General features: G+C 41.0%; 1 protein-coding gene across 1 annotated transcript; it reads left to right on the top strand.

The window, feature by feature from the left end:
• The first annotated feature begins 10,755 nt into the window (after positions 1-10,755).
• Glut3 (Glucose transporter type 3) lies at positions 10,756-12,285 on the top strand. Its single transcript, XM_068296703.1, has one exon. The coding sequence runs from the start codon at positions 10,756-10,758 to the stop codon at positions 12,238-12,240; it is 1,485 nt and encodes a 494-aa protein (XP_068152804.1). The 3' UTR covers positions 12,241-12,285.
• Positions 12,286-20,584: the final 8,299 nt, after the last annotated feature.

Below are 20,584 nucleotides of genomic sequence, written 5' to 3'. Positions count from 1 at the left end.
ACACAAAATTCTTTATATGCTAAAACGCAAATAACATTAAATTAAGCAACTTTTTGTGCCAGCATCTCTGCTCGATTCTCCAGTCTCTTCTCTTGTCTCTTCTCCCTTGTGCCTTGTCTCTGTTGTCTGCTGGCCCGAGGAGCGATCCAGCCGAGGAGCCACGGCTAAAGTTTCTTGCGGTTTACGGCAATTTATGCATTTCGAGTTTAATTCTAAAATTGTGAGTCACAACAGGCACACACTCAGATACAGGATACGAATATGTGTAGCTCCTAATGGCTGTGGCTATAGCCGGGCACAGTCTTCTTTCTCCTTCGCTCTCTCCCTCTTGGACGTATAGCAATTACGGCGTTTAATGGTGAAAACTTTTACTTAGCTCGAAAATGGAAAAGGGAATGAGAAAGGGCAGTGAAGCTGGAGCTTGCTTTCTAGTGATTTTACCCTTGTGTAGAGGCGAGATGGAAACTGTACCTCAAAATACATGAATGAGAGACTCATGTGAGCCATCAAGAGAAACAAGGAAAGTAATTGAAAACCCCTTTAAGAGAAAACTCTCAATAGATTCATTTACTCATCGAATCGATTTAATATTTGCTTTAAGTTTGTGCTCGATTTGTCCTTTACTGTGAGCTTTTCTCTTGACCTCAGCTCATTAAGTGCGGTAACCCTCTTTAGAGACAAGAGCCTTTACTTTAAGTGCCGCGTGTCAGATGAGGATGAGGATGAAGAGAAGCTGCTTTGGAACAATGGCATGCCAATGGTTAAACGTTACGGACGAATAGGCCGTAAATGGCAGTTAAGTAGCCGTCGGAGTGGAGAGTTATGTGCAGCTGAAACTGATTCCAATTTGCCACCAATGGCAAGGATGTGACCATTAATGGAAATGGCCAAATGTTGAAGCCGAACCTGTGACTGCGACTGCGACTGGGTCTGGAACTGAGCTGGAACCAGTTTTTTGGAATGGCGTGTTGATGCGCTGCCAAATTGGCAGTCGCGGCGACTTGTCGAATGCGTGCGAGCATCCGAAATTACATTAAATCATGCATTAACCATGAGTTTCCAACTCCTCCTTTGGCCCCGTCTCAAGACCAATTTGGCAGCAATCCTTTGTTCCCAGTGCAGACAATGTTTAATACATGTGCGCTGAGAAATGAATTTTTATTGCCTCGAACAGAATAGCTGCAGGGACGGGACTTGCCAGAGATGAATATAAGGATCCTTGTCATACCTAAGACCAGACATTGCATGAATTTTTCAGTCGGGCTTGGCTTGGTTGGGGTTTTCTTTTTTGTCACAGGCTGTACGAAACGCCTTCACCACAATCAGCACCACCATCCAACCATTAGTGCAACCACCATGGCCACCTTCATTCATATGTGAATTGTATGCTCAACCCGATAATAACTTAATATGAGTTTTTAATCCGGGGATGTCGCCATGACTACGGTCGGTCCAGTAGTCTGGTGAATCCACTTTGATGATTAAATATGATAAAATTGTTTAATGCCGTCGGCAATGGGTCTCCCGGGTGCCCTAAGCTGCTATATACACATTATAAAATGGTCGCCGGGTTCAAACAGAAAAAGGGACAAGAACATGGACAAGGAGCAGGGACAAACAAACAAACATGAGAATGTCAAAATTTAAGCTCAGCAGGACCCATGAATGCTTAATTGTGTCGCATGTTGCTCAATTGGAGATTGGAGAGACGTGTTTGGGTGTGTGGGTGTGTGTGTGTGTGTGTGACGTGGGCTCGGGTAAGTCCGTGACATCTTCAAAATGAAACGCTGCAAGGGTTACTCCCTGGCCCGCCTTCATCGCCTTCGGTGGGTTGTAATTAAAGCAAGCTTACAGCGGCCATATACATATGAGACTTGATGGGCTGCTGAAAAAGGGTTCAAATTAAAGGGTTGCGTGCCGACGCTTTATCGATGTGATTTGTGAGATTGGATTTTAGCCTGACATTTGCTATGTGGGGGCTCATGTGGGCTTATTGCGGTCTCGGCGGTCGAATAGTTATGCCCAACCCCTCCGACCAATAACCTCGTTGCTAAATATATGTATACTCATATTTCAGGAAAGTTGTACAAATTAATTTCTGCCGAGTGGTCATTGATATCTATTGACTTGGATCTAGAATACCCAACTTGGTCAAATTCCTGATAAACTGAATCTCTCGCCTCTGATTCAACCAAAAATTATCGATCTGATCCAGATTTTCTTAAATTTTGGCGCTTTTGTTTACGAAAATGACTAACTTCGAAACCGAGGGACAACAACAAAAAAAACAAAAGGTGTTCAAAAGGGAAAACATGTCGTGATTCGTTTGCGTTAATCAACTGAGCTGAAGCTCGAGCTGGCAACTGCCAACTGGCAAATGGAAAGGTGAGCCAGCAAGAACAACAGCCACAAAGTAAAAACAGAAATCAAGACAAGGCAAAGGGGCCGTTGCAGGGTGAGAGGCAATGCGAAACCAAACACGAAAGTTGACATCATGGAGTTATGTGAATGGGTTCCCTTTGTCAGGCCGCAAAGTTTTCCCATACTTTTTCTTTCCATATACATATATATGTACAATGGCATGCGAGAAATTCGGGCAACTTTTGTTTCAGTCCTTTGCCCCAACCCGACTCGAAAGGGAGCCAGGAGTCCGGAGAGGACAAACGTGTTTTTAATTACTCGTACTTTCATTGCAATCCCCGACCCCTCTCTCTCTGTCGCCTTGTCCTAGTTTATATTTATGTGAGGCATTAGCCATTGTGTTTAAAGTTGTCTTTTAGCCAACAAAACTTTTTGGATACCAAACAAATTTTAGATGGGGTTGCGCGAGACCTGACTAGGGATTATTGTAGGTTGCATTGGCCAATGTTGGAAATCGCAACGATTTCGAAGCGTTCAATGATGCATTAAAAACCGATTGCCATGGCCGGGTCGAACTGGATCAGGGGTCGGCTCGGGTTCGGAAACGGGGCCCGGGGCAGACCAAAAGGGCCGCCCATGACGCGGCGCATAAATTCAATTTCCGCGCCATGAATTCCAATTCCATTAATTCCACTAAATTGACCCTCGTCGCCATCTAGCGGCATGCGGACGCACTGTATGGGTAATAGGTTGATCCCCACATTCTCCCCCTCCCCACCCTGCTTTTCAGTGGCTTTAAAGTTTGTGGATTGAAGTGCCTGTGGAACGCAAACGCAGTTAGGGACTGACTACCTGCCCATGGAACTGGTTTCTTAAAACACACGAGCGAAGCTCCTTGGCCTGAGGTTTCTTGGGCCCCATTTGGTGTGGATCTTATAATTATATGTCTATTACATCCAAATAGTATCAATTGATAAATTGGCTACGTGCAAGTCGTCCTCACCTCAGCTCCAGCCAGCAAATATTATGCGTCTGCCACACCCTCAAAGTACTCGTATTTGCCATAACAATTACAGTCGTAACATAAATTGTCGCAGCACCCAAACGCAATTAAAATAACTGTCATTGTATTGACATTAAATGCCAATTTAAACGAGTGCGTGTCATTTTGTTCCATTGCCATTCCCATCCATCCTGCTGGCCTTTGAAGGAAACCCGCCACAGATTGGATCGTCATCATCATCGCCTCCGCCGACTTCCGTTTCACTCGGCACTCGGCACTCCGCCGTGCCGTGCTGAGTAAATATTTTCACAGAGCTCAACCGAAAATAAATACTGACATACGAATTCAATAGATTTTCATCACTTTGTCTGCGGAAAGTTAAACAAACATCCCCCATACATATCTGTACGTCTGGGCTTGGGATTTAGATCCAGACTCAGGTCCGGATGGTTGCCATGCCGCCATGTTCTCTTCTATCGATTTTCCCCATGTCCATGTCGAATGTGTTGGTGTTGGTGTTGGTGTGGGTGTTGATGTGTGTGTGCTCTGCCATTGTGTGGAGCCATTTATAGGCAAGTAACGGGATTTCCTCTGTTGTTGCAGTTACCCTTTATACTTTGCAGTTACAGTATCGGCGAAATTAATGTACAGTCACATACAGTCACCTTAAGATCTGATAAAGTTGAATAGCCGAATTCGAAAAAATATTTCGGGGATAGAAATTTCAGTTTACTCTTCAAAAATAATAATTTTAAAACTGAACTAAGAAAATAAATCTAAACTTTGGAAAACATAGTAAATATTATGATTAGCTATGACACCACACTCCATAATAATAGATACATTAGCAAGTCTTCCATTTAGAGGGAAATATTTATAAGTTGTGGTGAAATTATCAAGCGAATCCTTTTGTAGTTTTATTGTATGTGTATTTTCAAGCCTAACCAAAATTTAAACAAGGTTTCACCCCACAGGACCTTTTAGTCTTAATGCAATGACAGCCCAATAAAATGAGTATATTCAGTTAGAATCAGAATGCATAAATGTATTTGTAATTTGACTTGTTCGATGACTTACAATTATAAAGTTTTGATTAGTTACTGGCTACTATTGTATAAGACGGGTACATGTCGTAGCGCCCAGTGTCATAAGGCCCAGGGGCCTCGGGCGCTATGACCCTTCTGGAGTGAACGTTAAGACACTATAAAAGGGCTTTAAAAATAAGAAAACAAAACAGTTCAATTTTTGTAAATATTTTATTGAAAAACTTTAATAAGATTCTCATTTATTTGTCTATAATATGGGCAGAGCAATAGAGAGTTAGCAGGTCGATGTTTTAAGCGGTACTTTTGGAACGGTTGATTCAACTATTCATACTGCGCTTTGCAAGTTTCTGGAAGTTTCGGGCGTTAGGACACTCTTCAATTGTGTCATAGCACCCTCGGGCGATATTTCACTTTTGGAGTGGGCGATATGACATGCACTCGTATAAGACATCTGCCTCAACAAGTTTTTGGACCAAGTTTTTTCTTGAGAACATGTTTTTATCATAACATGTCCATATGATTCAAATAATGTTTTCCTTTTAATGAAAAGCAATGACTTTTTAATGGTTTTTCATTGTTTCCAAATTACTTTTATTGACTTGGTGATTTTAATGCAATTTTTATAGAGGATTGCTTATGTACTTATTATTTTGGCTATAAGTGTACGGCTTTGATTTTGAGATTTTGAGAATAGAATAGTTCCAGGAGTAAAAATAGACAAAGAAGACAGACTGAATTATTTCAAAATATCAATTTTTATTGTCTTATTCAATATATTTATATTTTTATTGATATATAAAACTGAATTCTTACATTTCTGTACCAAATTAATGACTAGTTTTATTATCAAGGGAAGCTTTATCAGCATATACATATTATCAGGAAGTTTTAAATATGCTTAATAGTATAAATGAAATCAAACTAAATATCATGGCTTTGAGAAACATTATTCACCATATCGACGAAAAAAAATTTGTCATTTCAAAATTCTACAAACTATTCCCAACAATTAACGAGAAAAAAACAATCTATGTCTGCGACGAATCTCATATAACCTTGTGAGGGAGAGCCATTTTGAATTCGATAGTTTCTTAAATAAACTTCCTTAAATAAGAATCGTTCTTCAAGTATTTTTGTATTTTTTAAGATTTTCTATGTTATGAGAAATTTCTAACTAAGACGACTTTAATGAGGCCTTTCGAAAGTCGATAATAAGTGGAACAATCCAAGGAAAAGCTCCTTAAACGGACAGATCTGTTCGGAAAAAGTAAGTAACGACAGAATTGCCTTAAAGGAAACCCTCATTTCTCCAATAAATAACCTTGAAAGGTCACAGAAACAGGACCAACTCGTTTCTGAAAATTATTTCGATGGATTATTATTTTTTGAAAATCTTTAACTGTCATTTAGAATAATAGTTGGTGTCATAAAACCGTTGTCTACTGTACTCTACGATGAAATAAAAGCTCCAATACAATGCAGTCGATTCTCCATTGAAATTGACAGTCGTCATCAGTATTGTGCGCTGTATTTCCATATCGTTTCCTGTCTGTCCATAGGGGGTGGCCAACCTATACGCACACACACACACACACACAAAGACAGTTGGATCATGAATCAAGCGGCTGCCCATAATTCTGTCGGCAGATAAAGCTATTACCGCCATGCCGGATAAGTGCGCAGTGCGCTCCGGCAACACTGTTGTCCTCGTTTGATTAGAATTTAAATCCGGTCGCTAGAACCCGTCACCCACCACCGCTAGGGTGTCCACCCAGCCAAACCCACCACCCGACCAAATCGCTGGCGTGTGCGAGCAAACAGAAAGCAAAGGCCAAGCAACTCGCTCGACCATTAAGGATAACACCCCAAATGCGCTCTTCATGCCATTGCCGTCGCCGTCGCCGTAGTCACTTTCACCATGATGGCAATGGCCGTCGGCTTGGTGGTGGATTCCTAGTTCCATTGCGGCTGCCTGGACAGCAGCTTAATACAAACATTGAATAAATCTCATTTTGGCGTTTATTTTAATTTCAACGTAAACATAAACTACGAGCGCCAAGGGAACGGACACGGCAATACCAGCCGGCCCACCCAGGACACCGACCAAGTTGGCTGGGAACCAGTTTGCTCAATTAAATTTATGCATTTTATATCGCAAATAGTACGCCTTTTGCCATTTCCTCTTTTTAATTGGAATATTTACGCCTTTCATTAATGAGAAAATATAAGGATTCCGAAAGGATTTCAAATGTGAAGATTCATCTATGAGGCGTCTTCTAAAAAAAGGAGCTTTTCTTTTGAGTTTCTTGTCTAAATTTTAAACTCTTTCGAAATCGAGAAAGAAATCTGCCAATCCAATAGAAATCCTGAAAAGAATTGTTTTTTTTTTAGACTGATATATATTTTGGTTGTGATTCATCTATATTTGTCGGAATTATAGACCTGAACAGATTATGGATAGCAATTTCATGATATGCATAGCTTGTGGCTAGCAACCCCAAACCCAATGCAATCCCAAACCAAATGTTACCCTAATGAACTGCTGCCAATTCCACTTGAGACACCGGAGTCTCAGATTCTCAGTCCCGAGGCCAATGCCAATGCGGGTAACGACAAAAACAAAAAAAAATAAGTGGAAGAAAAAATCAGCAATTTAATGTTGCATTTTATCGCTGAGACGCAAAAGGCGACCGTGTTGTGTTGTTGTGTCTGCCCTTACCTTGCTTATCGGAAGGAGGCAGGGCAGATGAGTTGAAACCCAGGGGCTAGGTAGCTCTCTTCTCCCCCTTTTTTGAAACAATATTTGTATCTGTATCTATTTGTTGTGGGTATATATGTACCTTTAGCAATATAATGGTGGTGGAAATGGCAATGGGAATGTTTCAGCTCGTGACCGTGTAATTCGGCAGCATCTTTGTATAAATTTTTTATAGGTAATACACTTAAGGAAACGACACTTAGAGTCATCATTACAAGCGTTTCGGCTGCAATAACAGCCCATCTTGCACATAGTTTTCGCAATTTACTTGATCCCTGGCGTACGGCGAGGTCCCCGGCTGGCAGCCGGGGAATATCCTGGCAACGGTTGGCATCAAGTGCCCATAGCAGTCGATTAGCAATATTTAAGCAAACTTTAGACCAGGCTGGATGGCATTTTCATCATTTCCCATTGACCATTAAAGACACCGGTGGCATTATCTATGCTTGCTTTAAGGCCAACAAATATCAGAGGCCTTCAAAAGTTATTCTCTAACGTTTTTTTCACCGCCCTCGTCTCTAAGAGGAGTCTGGAGTCTAGACAGTTTTGGCTATAAGTTCAAATCAAATGAGGTTTTTGCTTAGTACGCCTCTGCCATTACGAGTATCTTTCTAATAATGCAATTGATTTTTGATTTGCACTTCGCTGGCTTTTGTGTACTCGCTGCCATTTTTGCCCACATTGGAAGTGAAAGGGACGCGTAGGGCAACGTGCGCATTTCATAAATCCTTGCTTCATTTTCGCTACATTAAACGTTAAAATATGAACCCATTTGTGAAACATTTTTGCCGCTGCCAAGCGCCCCGGAATGGCACTAGCCCATTATAACTACAACAACAATGGTTGAAAGCAGCAGCAGCAGCAACAACATGGCCAAGCAATATTATGGCAATAACGAATGGACAAAAAAAGGAAAACTAACAAACCAAGAGAAGGGCAAAGAAAAGAAAATGGACTAAAATAGTCGCCCATTGTATATACTACGCAAGGGTTTGTTTAGTCTTCTCTCTCTGAAGAGAATCGAAGAAGAGTATAAAAAAGTTCACATTAACTGAAATAAAGGAAACGGAATGGAGGGCAAAATAGAGTCTCTCCTCATTACTATAATATCTTTAATATTTTATAAAAACGACGTTAACTGAACCATACAAATAATTGCCATACTCGTTCCTACATACACATACATACGCATTCCTCATTGATATGTTTTGCCTTCTGAACAATTTCTACAAAATGTAGAAATTCTTCAAGTTACGCACTTTAAAGCAATTTCAGTTTGAAATTCATGAATTTTTACAAAAACGAGTCCTTGGAGTATCATTCCTATTCTTGCTCCCCATCGAAATCGTGGTGGTCGAAGTCATTGTCAATGGGCACGTTCCACTCCAGCAACAATGACTGGCAACGACACAAACAACATCAGCTCATATGAAGCATATACGATGTTCGTCTCGAGGGGTTTGGATCCCGTTGCAATTACGAGTATTTTTTAACTGCTTATTGCGTTTTCCTCATTGGAGGAGGCATCAGCATCAGCATCAGCGTCAACACATCAGACCAAGACCGAGAGCAAACCCAATTCAATGGGGATGTATTCTGGGGGACAGCAACAAGCTAGCAACAAACTGAATTTCATTCGATTTCAATGCGAAAAAGGATCACGAAAGCTATTCCATAAAAATTTACGATATTTATACGTACACACAATACACAGAATGTTGGTTTCGACTCTGTTTTACTCTTACATAGATGTGGTATATGTCTTTTGTAATGCAGAACAAAAATTCTCTTGAACTGGTTCTTAAGTTGATAAGTCTCTTTGTTTGATCTGCCAAGAAAACATTCCAAGTATATATAATCAATATCAAAATCCCATAAGTCAGTAGAAGCAGATTAAAAAGTAAGATGTAGAGTAATCGAAAGTTGGTGACTCCATTTAGATTACAAACTATTTCATTTGTTGTTATGCTTGTTGTTTTGAATTGTTTTGCAATTGGATTGAAAACTCAGTTTTATTGTAATGAATCTCTTGCTGGAGAATCGCTTAATTAGTTTATGAATATATTAAAAAGACTTTGGCCAAATAAGATATGAAACTTTCAAAATTCTTTTATAACTCTTGAAAAAAGAAGGATGGATATTAGGATGGATATTATAAAGGCAAAAGGCTCTCGGAGATGTATTTTTTGTTTGATGGGTTTCTGTCTGTTTAATGATAATAATTCTACTGAAATGGGCTAGCCCATTATGTGGTTAGGCAGTTCTAGTCTCTTGTTAGCAATCACAGCATAATTAAAAACTGCTGCATCACTTTTTCTCAATTAACTGGTTGGGTATCGTAATATTGCGACTAAAATCAAATTTATATCGATGGCAGGAATCTGGCAAAATGGTGGTGGGGAAGGAAGGTGCCAAAAGTTTCTCATGGAAGCGGTATCGGAAAGGAGCTGAAGAGGTCGTAACAATATTTTCACGTTTCACCCAAGTCCGGAATGAGTTTTTGAAATTTATATGGATGTCGAGTGAACCGGCAGGACCTCGGCAGGGTTTCAACGCCCTCTCCCAGCAACCAACAGGCGGCCTGTTCGACTCTGCGCCAGTGGAGCTACTGCCATTATGTTGATACTCAAGGCTATTAACGTTAATTTTCGTTAGTTACGTAATACGTATTCGAAGCACCTTACGCCCAAGCCAGCATATACAAACACCCGAGCCCGCATCCGTATCCGGTGGAACGTATCAACTTCCATTACGAACCAACCATCCAACCAGGAGTAGTAGTGGCCCATCCACTTCCGCATTCCCTTGCCAGGCATCCACCATGTCGCATGCGTGTGGGTGCGAGTGGGTGGGCTCTGGTTAGCCCAGAAACCCCAGTCAATCTTCGAGTCGAGTCTTCCCCTAACCCCAAGCGCAACCCCAACCTAGTCGCCCCCACCTGCTGCCGTTCCCGGAGGCCGTTGGCATTAAAGAGATTTACGAGTACATGATTTTGCATGTTCGGTGCCCCCGATGCCATTTAGATTCGCTTAGGTACATTTTCATCCTTGCACCCACACACAAGCTCGTTTAGATACACACACACTCGCACTCGGCCTGCACGTGAATACGTATGTGTATTTGCGTACGCATTTAATGGCCCATTAGTGCTATCAAATACGCATAAATATTTGCACTTGCCAGAAATACATACACAGACACAGACACACAGATACCATGTGGATATATACATATGTGCCCCTCAGTTGAGCTCATGGGCGTTGCCTTTGGGTGCGGATGCAGAGCAGGAGGCTTAACAAATATTTGCAGATTTCAGTTTATTGTCAATGTGCTCCAGGAATGGTACTTTAGAAATGCAATACCATAAATCGGATTGCTTGCTTATGTTATCTTTATTCAAGACCAACATCATTACATAACCGATGTTAGCCTAACTATAGAATAATTAGAAATGGTCATTAGGTCCTCCTTTGGCTCGCGCCAAGGAAATAGAAACTTGACAGTTTTTTTTTTTTTCAAATATAGTTTACTTTGTGTTTAACTTTAAATTTGAGTTGAGGAAAAACATTTCATTAGCAGCGTTTGTCATGGATATTGTGTTGCCAAGTGGCTGTGCGTTTTGGCCCAGAAGAAGTCCAGCAACTGAGAGCGACGCTGCTGCCGAAACCGAATCAATTCACGTTCCGGCGAAGAATAAAAAATTTTTCCTGGCTGTGATTTTGAGCAATATCAGCACTTTTTGTTTTGGAGTTTCGGTGGGTTGGACGGCTACAGTGGAGCAAGAAGTACTGAATGGGAAAGCCTATGACTTTACACCCACAGAGGCGGAATGGGCTTGGGTCTGCGCCATTTTGACTCTTGGAGCCGCCAGTTGGTGCCTGCCCATGGGCGTCCTGATGAACTACTACGGTGCAAGGTTTGTTATTCTCTCTCAATTGTTACCCTATAGCATTGGCTGGAGCCTAATTGTATGTGCCCGAGATGAGAATTGGCTTTATGCGGGTCGCTTTTGCCTGGGCATGTGCGGCGGTGGACTGTGTGTGGCTGTGCCCGTGTATAGTGTGGAAGTCGCCCAGTTGCATCAACGTGGAGCAGCGGGATGCGTTTTTGCGGGCGCTACCAGCTTTGGTGTGATCTACAGTTTCATTCAGGGCGAGTTTATTAAGCTAAAAATCACGAATATGCTTAATTTTTGCTTGATGTGGCTGTGCCTCTTGGTGATATATGTGCCAGAAACGCCGGTTTTTCTTGCGCGACGTGGCAGAATGGAGAAAGCTGAGGTGGTGCTTCATTGGCTGAGAGGTAAAGACTACGACGTCAGACCGGAGATGCAAATGTTGGCCGTGGATACTTCGCGGAGTACTACCAATATTCGCCGAAACTTTTGGGCAAGAATCAAACGTAAGCAGACCAGGCGAAGCTTGTTTCGAGCATCTGCTCTATTGGTTCTACAGAAGCTTTCCGGCGGCATTATTTTTACACTCTTTGTGCCTCATATTCTGCGAAATTTAAATATTGAAAGGTTGTGGATTATGATGACATTTGCATTCCAGATTTCAGGATTCCTATTGTCCGTCTTTTTGGTGGATCGCATTGGACGGCGACCTTTGTTTTTGGTGGCCTCATTCACCCTTTTCTTCAGTGCCTTGTATTTGGGCTTCATGCTTAAAATGAAAAGCCACACTGGACTTTTATCGGCTGGCTGTCTGGTCAGTCTATGTATTTTCATGGGAGCTTACGCCGCTGGTCTTGGTCCATTAGCCTGGCTGATCAATGTGGAAATTGTTGCACCTCGAATGAGGCCATTTGTGTGTTCGATCTCGGCCACTCTTAGCTGGCTAACAGCCTTCGTACTAATCAGATGGTATTCCACCAGCTACGTATATTTCGGCCCACCAAGGATCTTCTTTCTCTTCTCCATTATATCACTAGTCATTTGCATTTTTGCGTTGCTCTTCGTGCCAGAGACCAAGGGTCTGACAACCCATCAGATAATGAAGAAACTGAAAGGTCTTATGAACAGTGAACAGATCGAAACAGTTCAATCGAGCACAGATGCCTCCAGTTCATGAAAATCCAATAATCTTATAAGTGAAATAAACGATGGGTGAACTTGATATCTGAATAGTTCACTAACAAATTAAATTTATTGAAGTGCTTTCACGAAAAAAATCATTTATTTATACCATCACCCACTTGGGACAAACTTCGGTTCTTGACGTTGTTTCTATATCATTGGAAGTTTTTATACCCTTGCGAAAAGGGTATATTAATTTTGGTCAAAAGTGTGCAACGCATAGATCTCCGACCATACAAAGTATATATATTCTTGATCAGCACGACGAGACGAGTTCAACTAGCCATGTCCGTCCGTCCGTCCGTCTGGATCAACGCAACCTCCTCCTAGACCGTAAGAGCTACAGAGCTGAAATTTTGCACGTAGGCTTGTATATACTGCAGGGGTTGTATATCTCGGATTCAGCCGGATCGACCACTATATCATATAGCACCCATACAAACCCCAAAGTCACGAACAGTGACTTTTCTCAATAACTTCGTTATTTTCTATGCTATTATTGTGAAACTTAATATTAGAGAGTTTATTACGCTTATAAACGACTGTGCCAAATTTGATCAAGATCGGATGACTATCATATAGCTCCCATAGGAACGATCGATCGAAAAACAGTGACTTTTGTAAATAACTTCGTTACTTTTAACGCGATTGCTTTCAAATTAAACATTTGTTAGTTTAATATATCTGTTAATAACTGTGCCGAATTTGATCAAGATCGGGCGACTACATCATATAGCTCCCATAGGAACGATCGGTCGAAAACAGTGACTTTTGTAAATTACTTCGTTACTTTTAGCGCGATTGCTTTCAAATTAAACATTTGTTAGTTTAATATATCTGTTAATGACTGTGCCAAATTTGATCAAGATCGGGCGACTACATCATATAGCTCCCATAGGAACGATCGGTGGAAAACAGTGACTTTGATCAATATCTTCGTTATTTCCTATGTTTGTAAAACGTTCTTTCGCAAACATAAGCCTTTTTAGATAAAACGTTCTTCCACATTGATGGCTAATAGGTAAGGAAAGTGTTACCAAAAAATTTGCAAGGGTATACAAACTTTGACGCTGTCGAAGTTAGCCCCGGTCCTCTGGCTTTTAAATTACAGGACAAATACAAATAAAACGGACAAACAGATAAAATATTATTAACTACAGCTAATTACGAGCTAAGTGTGCTAAGATGGTGGTTTTTACAAGGGGAAGAGAGGCTTCTGATCTGATTATGGGATACAGAAGATTATAATCAGAAGATAGAAGTCGAAAAGGTTTATGCAGGGAATAGTTAGAAGTACAGTGTTTTAAGGATAAAGGAATAAAATTTCTAGTAGGTCTATGGGGTACAGATAGGTTTAACTGGTTCAATAGCTCAGGAGAGTCTATTTCACCAATTAAAAAAATGGCACCAAGCATTATTCTACGATTAATTAAAGAAGGAAGATTGATTAAAAGAACCCTACTGGAGTATGATGGCAAATTGACATTGCGATCCCAATTTAGACCGCGAAGAGCAAAAAGCAGAAATTGTTTTTGAGGTGACCATTTGCAGGATACGTACTCTAGAATAGGACGGATTAATGAAGTATATAGAATTTTAGTTGTGTACGGATCGTCAAACTCTTTTGACCATCAGGCAGAATGACCCTACATATGTACATATAAATTCATGATCAGCATCAACAACCAAATCGATTTAGGCATGTCCGTCGGGCTGCACATAGGAGACTACAAACGAAAATTGGTAAAGTGATCTAGTTCATTTCTATTTATTGCTAACAAAACTGATTTTCTCAAAGACGTAATTACTGACACCCTACTAAAACCCATTTGGGGTAGTCAGTGGCCAAAGAGTTCGTCTCTAGACTTAAGTAGGAAGGTTTAAGCTAACATTAACTTTAACTTAAACTTGTTTTGTTTTGTTTTGTTGAAAAGTTGTTTATATTGTTCATTGAAAGGAAACAACTTGGAATGAGAATGAAGCTGTATTTTAGTAATAAATATTCCTCGTAAAGTAAATGTTGTTCTTATTTTTATAAAAAAGGTCAATTTACTTATTCCTTAAATATTCAGTTATTATATCCGCCTTAACTTTCAACACGCTTCTTTCCATAAATCCTTTTCACTTACTTAAAAGACTTGCACATTGCAGAAGCAGTGGCTGTCGTCTTTGTCTCATTATTTGCGTTTGTTCCGTAATTAAAAATTATGTTTTACACTGTAAATTCATTGGCAATGTGGCACATTTATGAATTTATTGCTTGTGTGTGTGCAGCAAGTTGCATTAACAGCAGCAGCAACATCGTCAACATGAGCAACAGCAGCGACATCAGCAACACTAAACGAGTGGAATCAAGTTCCAGAGCAACGACTACTAAATGCAAACTTGTCTGTGTCTATAAATATTAATTTGCATGTTGTCAAATGATTTAGATGATCATAAAGTCCAATTAATGAGCCACTGCAAACTCAGTTTGCATTCGTACGAGAGGAATATTGCGATAAATGCAACTTTGAAACGAAAAGTAGACCTCCAAAATCAGATAGAACGGTATGACGTTTTTGGATGTTTGTGATCAAAATGAATCATAAAAGTTTAAACTACTTAAGTTGGTTAGAAAAAGAAGATATTTGGTTATTTTAACATTCATTTCAAAGGATTCATATTCAATCTGCTACCTCGCTGATTAGTAAAGATTTAAGATCTGCATAGGGATCTGAATATACAATATAGTAAACACGAGGAGATCTGATCTCAGCATCTGCAATGACTTCGTTGGGGCACAGCGTCTAACTCAAATGTTGAAATTCTGCAACGATTCTATAACAATCTTCAACGCAGAATTGAGGAAGGGCATCTTAAGTCTTCCACAGAGACCTAAACATCATTGCAGTTAAGTGCGTATGTCATTCGGTGCGTCTCCAGGCTAGAAACCCACGATTTTGTATTGGCCCCTCAAACTGCTGGACAACAGAAAGCAGTTAGACATCTGAAGAGAATTTAGACCAGAGACGAGTCCCCATTTATCAACTTACTTATCAACTGACACCATTCCAGGTGATTAAAAATGAGTCATCTTTTTAAGGCCTCGACCAGATTAGTAAGCAAATAGAAACCGCTGAAAGCATTCACCAGACAGAACGAAATATTGTAAAGATTTAGACAAAAAGTTCTACAGAAATGGCCGAATTAGAAATTGTACAAGTTTGCTAGTATGAGTATAATTTTAATCTGCTTATGTAGATTTAGCTCTCATTTCACTTTGACCATTTTCAATTGCAATTTCGCATGATTTCTGTTTATTTATTTATCCGCAATTAATTAAACTAATGCGTCTGATCACCTGTCCCTGTGCCAGCTTCCCACGAGCGCCGCATGCAAATTGAAACAGAAACCAAGAAGAGACTAGAGTAGACCAGAGCTCGGTCAGTTGACATTTTGTGGTCGCAGCTGAGCGTCAAATGTACGAGGTACCATAAAAATAGTTTATGACTTTTAATTACGGCCTCAGCATGAGGTCGCCAAGTCCGAGTTAGAGTCCGGCTGGTCCAATGCTGCGATTGCCTCTCCTCTCACAAGCGGTAGCTAAGCCGTGGGACGGCCTCTGCCAAATGGCCAATGGCAGCGACCTGAGAGAGACAGGAGGACCTTGTGAGCAGTTGGTACACCACCTTTTGTTTTTCGTTCGTTTGTTTCGATTATTTATTAGGTTTTTTAAGTCTCCATTTTGGTGTGTGTGTGTGTGTGTGTGTGTATATACCTGGCCCGCCGACTTGTCTTTGTAATTTCTTTGAGTTATATCTCAATTCATTCCCTCCAATAAATTTGATAAATTTCTCATTTTGCTTACCTGCCCCGCTGGGATCGTTCTCCGAACTGATCGCCATGTCGCTGGGGGCATAAATTAATGGAGGACTCCGCCATGTGTGCACACACACACTGGTCAGGCAGGCAGGGGCTGATTAAAATGTTTCGCTTCGGGGTCGGGTTTCTTGATCGTTAATTATGAATGTCTCTCGATTGCTTAAGGCCCAACCGATAAACGAAATTATAATGTATAATTCCTGTAACTGAAATGGAAAATTAATTATTCCCCCGACCTGTCTGAATCAAATGGAATAAATAAATAAAGTTCTCGTGAATTTATAAAGCCAAATGCACATGTGAATGCCACTAAAACCTGAACTTGTTGAACTTCTCTCAGATGCAGTAGACAGATACATACTTTTCCTGTACTTAAATACTCAAGACTCTCCCACACTAAACATAGAAATGTATGCAAATTGTTTTGCAATGTGTCATTGAGCCATCATTGGAGTTTAGATCATTAGATGGCCAGATGACAGCAGTCGTTGGCCAAATCTGATAAACTCCGAAATACACTCAATTTGTTGAAGTTGACTTCATTTGGGCGACTTAAGATGCTGCCACACAAAAGGAGCTGCCACTTGGAAGCGCATGTGCATAACCGCCCATTTGTGTGGCCAAAAAGGAGGGAAAAAAGTTATATTCGACCGAAAAGGATGGCAAGAAGATGGCCAACGAAGGTGAAACCGAGAACCGTTAGCTAGGATGTAGCAAACAACAGCCACTTGCTACTTGCTACTTGCTACATGCCACTTGCTCGTCGGAGTCGTGGTATTGATTTTAGTGGCGCATTTACGCGCGATTATCGTTTAGTCGGCGATGCCCGAAGTATTACGAGAATTGTTATGGCCACCGAAATAGCGCCAACGATGCTTTCCAGCAATTGACGTCGTCCTCTTCGGCTTGTGGTTGAACCAGAGCCCAGAACCCACAATCAGAGAGTCAGCTGCCATTGGAGGAGCATTGGCCAAGGCTGAGACATGCTGTTTGTGGGTGAAGAGACAGAGAGAGAGAGCAACTATCTTTCAGGTTGGCTCAAGATGCAATGCCGACGGAAAATGTTGCACATTCTAAGTGAAAATGATTTAATATTTAAAACAAACAAAAGTATAGGTTTTAGTAGACTTACTTTTTTTAATCCAAATGCCAGTTCCATTCCCAATTCAGGGCCCATCGTCTAGGCCAAAGTGAACATATAGATAAGCGACCTATGGTAGGAGAAAAATCCATTGCACAGCCGAAAGGATGCATGAAAATTGCTTTCATATTTCAGGTGATAATGGTTTCCTTATGTGAATTTATAAAACATTAAAGCTCCTCCGTACGGGGCATACATAATTTCCCCAAAAAGCAATTCACGTAAATGGCACAAAATCCCACAAGGATAAGGCAGAAGCTGCAAAAAAGTGTTTGACTTTTTCTCCGCGGCCAATGCTGGCATGGCAAATGGCAAAAAATGACATCCGAAGATACGATACGCGATGGGCTACACGGTTTGAGTTCCTCCAGCCATAGCGTCGCCACCGCCTCATTGTTTATTGTAATGGGCGTTGTACCGGCGCCGCAACAGCCCCCCAAGCCCCTCCCCCCTGCCAACCATATTCGCATGCCTTGGCTTTTTGGGTTCCCCCTTGCCATGACAAGGATATACGAGGCTATAAACGAGATTAAGAACGCCGTGGCTGAGGCTGCGCAAAAAACAAAACGATTTGCGCAGGGCAGCCAAGTGTAACCGGGACACAGGACACAGGACACAGGTACTCCGTTCTGGCATTTCGTGACTTGGATTCGATTTTCGTCTATTGGTCTTGTGGGAAATTCCAAGAAATATATTCGCGCATCTTTTTACAGGCTGTCTGCTTAGTATTTTTTTATTTATCCAACCAGCAACTTAAACCCAACTCGAATCTTCTATACCCTAAAAGCAAAGTAAACAAGAGTATCTTATTGTAAGGGTATTTGTTTAGTCGCATTGCCCACTACATCAATACAAAAACTGGGATGAGTTTTTAAGTGCAAGGACAAGGACTCGAATATCTTTTGCACATTTTCTTTACCTTTGGATATCCTTTTACCTGTTTTGGTTTTTTACGATTCGATGTGCAAAGTTCATAGCATAAAGCTAATAACCGTGAAATATGGATGAATGATGGTCATTACGCAATATTTAGTAATTAACCTTGATTGTCAGATATTTCAATGTGGCTAAGTAACGCTTAGTCCTGGCCTTGGACAAGTGCCTCTGGGGTGGTCGAGGATCGATCGCAAGCAGTCTTAAAATGTATGGCTTAAAGACTGTTTTTAAGTTTCAAACCAAAATGAAATAGTTTATATTTATAATTTGTAAACCTCTGCAAAGTTGCCTAATCCAAATTCAGCTCAGATCGTTAGGACTTTTGTGTGATTCCAGCTAATGGCGGAATCCTGTTGCATACCAAATGGCCCGGTGAGCTTAATCCGACCATTCAAATATTTATCTTTCAATATAAGATGTCATTAAACTAAAACGAAACGTTTTCAGAATTTTTAACGACTTAAAGGCGGGCGAAATTAGACCAGAGCCAGAACAGTAACAGCTGCAAAAAATTAAATGCAAATTAGAAAAAAGAAAAGAATAGAAAAAAAGAAACACACACAAAAAAAAAAAAATACAATCGCATTAGTCTCAGATGTGAGAAATGTGATATAGATATAGGAATATCCCCGCCCACAAAGTGCCCAACTGTCTAACCGCCTGCCCATGCCCAGATAGAAGAAGCTTGCCAACAATCTCTAAGCTGTGTGTGTGTGTGTTGTGTGTGTGGTGTGTGCAAAGTAATTTTTCTTGAGACCCCCCAAAGAAAAAGCAATTTAGTTGGGCTGGGCTGAGGCCAAGTCGCAGCCCGGAAAATGGAAAAGCAAACCCAATTTCCTTGCCTTGCTACGCAGCCCGACCATGGAACGTGCGCCCCAAGAAATGCGCGCGTCTTCGCAATAAATCTTCTTTACGAGCGCACACTCTGGCAACAATGGCCGCTGCCTCACACCCCAGCCACCCAGCCACCATTCTCATCTCCAACTGCCGTGGCCTGGGCCAACTTCAGCGTTACAGAAAATGAACCTAAGCAAACTATTCGAATGGCATCTCAAGTCGAGCCCCATGCCCCCCAGTACCCAAAAAACAAGAAAACAAAAAAAAAGACTCTTAGAGTCTTTCCGGCAACGGCTGCTGCTCCTGGCTGAACAGTTAGCAGTTGGCTTCCAAGGAGCGCCAAAAGAAATGCGGCAAAGCAAACAAATGGCAACTGCGTCTTAAGGGTGGGTTATGGCAGTCAGCCATGTTCCCTCACTCACCCCAACTCTAACCTCTGCCCCTGCCCCTGCCCCTGCTACAGCCATTCTTAGAGTCGACATCGTCGTCGTCGTCATCGTAGTCATCGGTTTGCTTCGTGGCATTTGTTGGCTCTTGTTGTTTTTCTACTCAGGAATGCCGCACTGCCACCCACGCGGCGGCAGCGCCAGCAGCAGCAGCAGCAGCAGCTTCCGGCAGCTGCCTGTATGCGGACGCACGAAATGGAAAAATGGCATTTAAGAAAAGCGAAACGAGAAAAATAAGGACCCAAACGACTTTGGAAATTTCATTTGAGCAAACAACGGCCAGCACCTCCCCATACTCTCCTTCCGTTCCTACACCCACCCAGCCAAACAGTCACCACTTCGCCTTTAAGAAAGTCCCACCAGAAACTAAACTAAGCACCTTAAGAACCAGAACAAAACCTCAACTAATAATAGACTCATGTTTAATATCAATATTATTACAGTACTAAAAATTTCAAAATATATAATACTCAGTTTTCCATTACTTTCATTTACTCTACACACATGCATATACTATGCAAGTGGAAGGAGATAGATACCCAAAGCCCTTCGCATCCGATCCAATATTTGCGCCAATAAATAAATTTAATGTACAAACTGCCGGCATGCAAGAGAATATTAAAAATGAAAATTATTTTCCATCCCAGAGACCACCACCACCACCAGGAAAGTATATTCATACCAACTCAGCTCAGTGTCGCCTCCAGTCTCCATCCATCCATCCAGCCCAGACTCCTGAATGACGCCTCTCACATGTGTGTGTGTGTGTGTGTGTGTTTGTGCGGCGCATTTGCATAAATATAATTATGGAATGGAAAATTTGAATTGCACACAGTTGAAAAGAAAATATTCATGCGAAAATTCAAATTATTATGCTAAAGGTATGCGAGAAAGGAAAACTTAAAGCAAATAAAGATGGGAAATTCGAAAGAGAACATAATTCGACTTATTTAAGTTTAAGACATACCTTAGTGGAGGCAGGTGTGGAAAATGCTTTTCCAAAACATCTTTCAACTAATTTTTAACGAAACTTTTTGAAAACAGACCAAAATTAAAATGTAATTTCATCAATTAATGTTATAGTGATAGCATTATAATGTGATGTAGTTTAAATA

Source organism: Drosophila tropicalis, unplaced genomic scaffold (genome assembly GCF_018151085.1).
Source record: "Drosophila tropicalis isolate 14030-0801.00 unplaced genomic scaffold, ASM1815108v1 contig_859, whole genome shotgun sequence".
Lineage (NCBI taxonomy): Eukaryota > Metazoa > Arthropoda > Insecta > Diptera > Drosophilidae > Drosophila > Drosophila tropicalis.
This window is presented reverse-complemented; position numbering and strand designations above follow the sequence as displayed.